This window comes from Gavialis gangeticus, unplaced genomic scaffold (genome assembly GCF_001723915.1).
Source record: "Gavialis gangeticus isolate Ggan-Ray unplaced genomic scaffold, GavGan_comp1, whole genome shotgun sequence".
Taxonomy (NCBI): Eukaryota; Metazoa; Chordata; order Crocodylia; family Gavialidae; genus Gavialis; species Gavialis gangeticus.
Genome location: NW_017729025.1, coordinates 145,461,255 through 145,469,181, shown reverse-complemented (window position 1 = coordinate 145,469,181; position 7,927 = coordinate 145,461,255). Strand labels below are relative to the sequence as shown.

At 43.4% G+C, this 7,927-nt stretch overlaps 1 protein-coding gene across 9 annotated transcripts in view; it reads right to left on the bottom strand.

The window, feature by feature from the left end:
• The window catches only part of NAP1L4 (nucleosome assembly protein 1 like 4), a 60,809-nt gene that overhangs the window by 15,598 nt on the left and 37,284 nt on the right, over positions 1-7,927 (bottom strand). For all 9 annotated transcript variants that reach the window (XM_019519714.1, XM_019519713.1, XM_019519712.1 and 6 more), the window contains 3 exons: positions 4,779-4,924; positions 2,053-2,075; positions 1,067-1,186 (listed from right to left, as the gene is read on the bottom strand). In XM_019519714.1, coding sequence (XP_019375259.1) covers positions 1,067-1,186; positions 2,053-2,075; positions 4,779-4,924 — 289 coding nt within the window. The remainder of the gene's footprint in view (positions 1-1,066; positions 1,187-2,052; positions 2,076-4,778; positions 4,925-7,927) is intronic.

Genomic DNA, 7,927 nt, shown 5'->3' with positions numbered 1-7,927 from the left:
AAAAAAAAAAAAAAAACAACCTCTCTCTATGGCTAGGGACAGAAGTTACACAAACTGGTTTAAGTGATCAGAAACAGGTTTAAACCTGTAATAGATGAGAAGCTCAGTACACATAAATCAGTTTCAAAATGGCTAACACTGGGTTAAGATAAGCCTGGTTGAATGCATCAGTTAACTGATTTGGGTCCAACTGGTTTGTGAAACTTCTGCCCCAGACCTCTTCCTGGTTCAGGTTAAATCACAGTCCCGCAGCATGCTTTCCAGCCCAGGGCTGGGCTGTGCCATCTGCTCCAGAGAGCAGGGCTGCCCCGTCCCTCCACTCCCTTGCTGGAGCAGCAAGAGCTGGCTGACTAGGGGCAGGGAAGGCAGACCCAGCTGGGGACGCAGCCCAGTCTATGAAGGGGTGGGGGGCTGGGATTTAAACACCCCTTCCCCGACTCAAGCTTACTGCTGACTGCAACTATGAACTATAAATCCCAGAGGCACCTGGAAGCAGGAAGAGAAAGTGATGATAAGCAACCCTGCAGAGCCCTGCTGCTGTAATTCTGGACTGCAAATCCTAGAGAGACCTTGGGGGCAGCAGGAAGAGGAAGTGGACACACAGCCAGACAGCCATGCTCTAGCATCCCCTGGCTTCTGGCCTAGGCCACTGCAGGCATGTGGCTACATTTCCTGAATCAAAGGTAAATGTCTATTCACTTCCGTTTCAGTTTAATCAGTGTAGACTGACCTGCAAAGACTGAACTGATTTAGCCTTGGGCTTTCTGACTGTCTGTACCTAGCCTATCAGACATAATAAATGCTAGGCAGTCAGTCAGTGAAGGGTCCCAAAAGATGCATACCAGTCTACTGTAACCCTGTTTGCCCAGTTATTTGGCCAAAAAACTTACTGCATCTGATTTCAGACGAGTCATTTATTCTCTTCCCAATTCCTACATGAAAAAATTTCACACATTTGTGTGTTTCAGTCAAGCAAATAATGTTGTTATTCACCATTTTCACTGGAAGAAACTGATTCTTTGTACAGGAAAACAAAACAGACAAGATCAGTCATAAATATACCTACATTATCATCATCCTCTATAGCTTCCCCAGTGAAATAAAGCACAGCACGAGGAACTATCCTTTCACGGAAGAAGTGTCCGATTTCAAAGTCTGTTGCTAAAGTAAACTCTGAATCTTCATCCTACAAAACAAGTCAATTTGGTTTAAGACTTGCTACCAGAAGCATAAACACATTACACAGATAGCTCACCTTCAGAATTAGCACTTGAAAACCGAAGAATCTGAGATCAAAGCCGAGAGGACCAGGCTTCAACTTTCATATATTTACATTTTACAACATTTCATAGATTTCATAGACATTAGGGCTGGAAGGGACCTCGGAAGGTCACTGACTCCAGCCCCCTGCCCAAGGGGCAGAAAGTCAGCTGGGGTCATAGGATCCCAGCAAAATAAGCATCCAAATTTCTTTTGAAGGTGTTCAGTGTAGCTGCTTGAACCACCTCCGATAGCAGGCTATTTCAGACCTTGGAACTCTATTCTAATGGACAAGTAATAAAATCCCAAACTCTGCTGGTTTAGAAATTGAACTCCACCTAGATACCCCCTTATATATAACCCATATTGGAACACATTCCTTTAACAAGAAGGAATTGGCTCTTAAACTAAGAGTACTACTAAGTGTCTGTGTTGTGATGGGGGAAAAAAAAAACTATTTATTAGGGACCCTGGATCTTGGATCTGACTAAGGAAGAGCGCTGGGTGGCTTCAGGAGACTGGACCTCTTGCCAAGGTGGCCTGTTATAAAAACAGACATAACGGGAGACGGAAGAGCAAGTCATAGGAGAACTAAGCTATTTGGGGAAGTAATGTAAACAAAGTATTTTGTCTTATCAAACTGAAAACTCAATGTTCTTACTAAAAAAAGTCAAAATAAGAGCAAAATCTATGTACTACCACAGGTGTCAGCATCTGAGTAAAGTCTAGGAAGGGAAGTTCAGTATGGAAATAAACACAGAATAGTAATAAGATTTGAAAAGTGAAACTTACCAGTGACTCGCCATCCCCAGATACTACAAAAACAAAAAGAAAAGAGATGAGTATTCAAGAAATGTTTTTAAAAACATTTCAGTGTAAGGGTAAACATAAACACCCAGTTAGACCATGATACAAGTAGAAATCTCTTCACAGAAATAAAGTTAGGTAACTATGGGTATAACATGTTGGAACTGCAGAGCCTGCAAATCCTTGGTACTGATAACACGACTGAAGGGAAAACAATTCAGTTTCAGCTCATCTTTAACATATATAAATTGAATTTAGGGATCTTTGCCATATTACAACACAAAGATAATGAAATTAAGATGTGTGAACACTGCCACTTTGATTTAATGTAATAAAAATGTTGGGAAAGGGAAATGTTATCCATCTTTGAAGAAGGAAAATGGGGCCTTATTAATATCTGCCAAATATTAAAGGTCTCAATTCTGCAATTAATACAAAGATGTAAAATCTGTTGTCCACAAATCCTCATTGGTAAGGTTAACAACTCTTTGCAGAAAGTTCTTCCAGGCCTTGAAAATAAATTATATTTCAGACTACACAAAACTACAATATGACTGCTATCACCTGACAGTGCCATAACTCATTCTTCTGTTTTCAGATCCAATGCTGGGAGCATAAATTAGAACACCACTGTGTCAGCGTATCCTTCTTCCTTACATAATCTGAGATTTTGTCTGTCATGGCTATATTTGTTACAAACAACTACAGCAAGACAACATAATACTTTGAACAAGGCTAGTAGAGCAGGGTGTGGCAACCTATGGTCAGATCTGGTCCACAAAACAACTGCAGGAGTGGGGGTAGGGGGACTCTCAGAGAAAGCAAGAATATAGCTTACGATCAGTGTGATAGAGTTTAATTTTTAAACTGTGCGTCTCATCCTTTAAATCTAGAATGGCAGTATAGAGCCACGCTGTACAGTATTAAGACCCAAACTGATAGTATTAAGAACAAAACAGCCAGACTACATTAAACTGTGCTTGAAATCCTGTTTATACTATATTCCACCCAGATTACGTTCCTATGACATCAGGTAAAAACAAAAGTTAGCTGTTCTAGCATCTTTAGCTACACCTCAGATTACTAACTCTCTCTCCCTGTTTAATACGGCTGTAGGAAACAGCACCATTCTGCTTCATCTTCTGTTTTGATGGAACAGTGTTTTGTTTAGAGTTTCATTTCATCAAAACTGTTTCAACATTTCGACCATAGACTATAACGGGGAAGCACAAAGCTGCCTATAAGTTTGTCATTTCTACCCTGACTTGGACGAAACTTGCAGGGATAGTAGCCCCTTCTGAGGGCATGAAGCCTGTCAAGTTTCAAGAAGATAGGTGCAGAGGTTTCTAGGAAACTGCACCTCAAGTTGCTGACAAGCAAAACTGTCACTTGCCAGCAGCAGCAGCCTCCTGTCATCTGGCAGGCAGATCAGGGGCCCACCCACACCCCTGGGAGGAGTCCACCAGAGCCCCACAGCCCTCCCAGGGTTACGGGCCCCAAATCTGCCTGCCAGATCACAGGATGCTGCTCCCGTTGCCTGGGACAAATAGCAGCACCAATCTTCCTGGCGCTGGGTACGGGCTATGCCCAGCACCAGTCCCAGGCAGCAGGAGCAGCCTCGTGTTATCCAACAGGCAGACTGGGGGCCTGCACCCCTGGAAGGGCTGCAGGGCTCTGCCAGACTCCTCCTGGGGGTGCAAGCGGGCCCCCAATCTGCCTGCTGGATCACAGGAGGCTGCTACTGCTGACTGAAACCAACGCTGGGCGCAACCCACACCCAACGTCCGGAAGTTTGGTGCTGCCGCTGGTCCCAGCCAGCAGCGGCAGCATGCTGTCATCCGATGTGCAAATCCGGGGGCCAGCACCCCCTGGGAGGACTGGGGGCAGTGCCAGAATCCTCCCGGGGGACACGGCACCTGGACCTGTGTGGGATGACAGGAGGCTGCTACTGTGCTGAGGCCAAGCCCGGCTTCAAAACTCAAAACGTTTCGAGTGCCCTCGTTTCATTTAGAAGGTTTTGGTTTCATTTCGATTTCACTGTTTTGAGCTTAAAATGCAACAAAACAGCTTTGAAATGAAACACCTGGTGAAATTTTGCACAGCCCTACTGTTTAGTTGTTAGCAGACAGCAGCTTTTTTGTTCCGCTCCTTGGTTCTCACTTCAGACTCTAGATCAGTGGTTCTCAACTTTGTTAGATTCAAGCCCCTTTCAGAACGTGCCAAATCTTAGTTATTTTTCTGCACTCAAGAAAAAAATTAAGAGCAACTTCTGTTACAAACAATTTGGAAAGACCACAACAGGACAGAATGTATTTAACACTATCAATTCTATTTGAAATCTCTGGGTTTATCTTGTAAATCATGCTTGCAACACTAACAACGTTAATATTGCATGGCACCAGATGGCACCTCTTAAAGGATCTAAATGAGAATCACTGTTCTAAATGATGGATTCAGGGAAGTGATCAACTGAAGTCTAATAGCAGTACTCTACTGCTTGCCAAATGCATATCCCACTACTTTAGATCCGATTTAGCCACTTCAAATGAGGTGTGTATACATGAACATATTCAAAGGAACACATCTGCAGTACAGACAGCATGGTTAATGAATCTATAAGTATAGCCAAGATAAACAAGCCAATTTGATAAGAATAGAGTTCATGTAATTCATAGAAGTCCCAATAATCCCTTTCTACAGCCCAAGCTTACCTTTTATTGGGTTGAAGAAGTTAAAGAACGAGTCATTGGGGACTTGTTTAGTAATTGTTCGAACTGTGCCCCGACCCTTGTGTTTCTGCTTCTTCTTGATTGTTTTAACTGTAACATTTTTTCCTTTCTTCCAGTCAATACTGCACCTACAGACAGCACAAGGGAAACAATATTTTATTGCAAAATGACATGGGGAAAATGTGTAATTTTAATATTAGTAAAACACAAAGGGAGACAAAGATTGGTTTTAGTTTTATAGGCAACTGAATTAGCTTAACAAAATATTAAGCCTGCTTTGAATACACTGTTCTGCATTAATGCTGTTGTTACGGAGATTACACTAAATATTCAGTGTACAGATATAGGAGTACTTCAAGGGCCCAAATTCTCTATTCATTCCCCACTGTAGAGCTCAATCATTACAAAGTTGGGAACAGTGTCACACAGCCAACCTAAGAATCATCTTTGTGCAAGGAAACCCAGCCTAGATGGTGTGGTGTAGCAATTATTCTCCAACCTGGGTGTCAGAGGGACATGGCTGGTGAAGTAAGGACATGGAACAACCCTCTTGAGCAGTGGACAGCCAGGCAAAGTACAGTCCAGTCCAGGCCAGTATCCATATTCCCATGCAAGGGACCAAAGAACTGCTCAGCTTTTGTGAGAATCAGAGAGCTGTGAAGGAAACAGACATATTTGCAGTCCCAATATGAGGCCATTGCATAGCACAACTTGGACTGACTTGACATGCTGTTCAACTCCATGCTACTGGAACTGTTACCCAACTTGGCTCTCACACTATCAAGAGATTGACGTCAGGCTGTAGTTTTACTCATGTTTGCCCAAAACACTGAACAAGCTACAGTATAACTACAGTTGGTCAGGACATATAAACAGACAGTTACCACTGGAGAGAGAAGTATAAATAAAGTTATGTGCTAGTCCTGTGTTCATTGCTGTAGTCAATCTCACAGTCAGGTAGCTGTTTGCTCAGGTAGAAAGCCACGTGCTACCTACTATAGGCAATTTTAATAGGATAGCTGCTCTGCTTTATACTATAAAATCCAGGGCACATTAAAGTAATCCTGTTGTCTACTCACATGCTGGAGCAAACTCTTAATTGGAGAAAATAGTCCACCATACTCTGGAACAGTTTAGTGGCCTAGGACACCTTGTCCCACAGATAGTCAAGCAGTCAACTGTTTGACAGAGGTAGCCATGTTAGACTGAAAACAAATCAGGCAGGGTAGAGTAACATAGTCTATAAGAGGTGTCCAGGTTGAACTGCCCCACCCATCTTGTACACACCCAGACAGAGAAGGACCGTGACAAGCTTACGCTGCTGCCTTAAGTCCTTTCCAGTACAACCTCTTCCCCCACACACCCAGAGCACAAGGTAGGATCAGGAAGAGCTGCAGCAAGAGCAGGCACTCCTGCTTGCTTTAGGTTTATCAGATAACCCTAATGCAGGCAGGAGCCTATGCTCATGTCACCACCCTTCTCACTCTGGCTCTGCATACGGTGGGCGGGGCACTAACCTGGTGGGAACAGCAGCACCCCTGGTCCCAGTTGAGAGCTTACTGAGGTAAGCTACGGCAGAAAAATAATGGTTCTTAACTGGGGTGCTGCCAAATTCAAAAAAGGTTGTGGACAAGTACCATGAATCTAAAAAGATTGAGTGTCACTGGCCTAGACAAAAAGGAATGTTGGTCTGTGGGACCACCACAGTGAAACCAAACCAGCAAAGTATCTAATTCAGCAGCCAGTCTATATATGAGCTTCTGAAAGGTTTTGGTACATGGTTGGGATACTTCTGGAACGCTAAATATTATTCTTTTAGGAACAAAAACTGGGTTAAAAAACTGAAATTCACAGTTTAAAAGGCTAAAAGCTACATGATCCCATTACCAGCAATTTAGAGTACAAAACTGCATCTATATGGTCACTACTATAACCTCTTAAGGTCACAAGAGGTCAACAGAAAGGTCCAGTTCTGACAGGGTAAACAGGCAAAGATTCAAAGTTTACTCCATAGAACAAAAATCTTTGGTGCAGATCCACAGACCTGGGCAAGGCAACTGTGAGTCAGCACAAACTTTTAGGAGCCCAGCTCCTGGAGTCAAATTTACAAATTCAATGTTCTGTATACTGTGAATGGGGACAGTTAAGTAACCAAACAATGGCTTCACAGACAGTACACTGAGCAGGGAACTAAGCTAACAAACGGCAAACTGCCTCACCTACAAACTAAAGCACCTCTGCAACCCTGAAATTTAAAGCCCCAAACCCCGCTCCTACACCAAGGTGTTTAAATCATCTCTTTAGGAACAGAAAATTGGAGCTCCTTAAAAGTAAAACATAGCTGGTAACAGAAGTGATACCACTCACTTGAGTTTAACCACTAGATTATTGCATAACTTGGAAAATGGAAGTGGGAGACCAGTATTTTAGGCCCTCCTCAATCTGGGGACTGTGTTTTAGTCCACATTCACCACCATTTATCCAATGAATATGTACAAAGTCCCTAGAGTAGTTCCAAAGACAGGGGTAAGAACCCAGATTTCTCCCTCTTAGGAAAGTACATTCATCATTGTTCTAGAAAGCCTTCTCCAGGAAAACTTTCATTCTTTGCTGCAGTGGAAGAATTTCAAATAGGAAGATGAAGAGTAATTTCAGCCTAGGGTTTATGGCCCTCTCTTAAAAAGAGAAGAAAAAAAAAAAAAGTGTGTCTGAATGCCCTCAGGCTGAAAGCACAAAATCCAGGCCTCCCATTTCCTGATCATGTGCCAGCCAATACATTAGTATGTAAAAGCCAGGCACATCTGCTGTGCCAAGACATGTGTTACACACCTTCAGAGCGTGACTGCCAAACCAGACTTACCCAAATACTTAGATACAGAGTGGGGGTGAACCAATACAGATTTTTTGGGCCAATACTGACGGTTGATTATTAACCAGCTACATCAACCAATACCAATCTGACTGCAGATATGCAGCCCCGCAGCTTGAAGAGCAGTGTTCAGCTAGTAAGTCTGTGGAGGTAGGGAGATTGAGGCCTCTATGGTAAAGGAGGAAATGGGGTAGAGGCAGGGGCTGCCCAGGCAGGGGCCGGGACAGAGCCACAGGCAGCTTGTCCGGGGATGCAGGGGGGT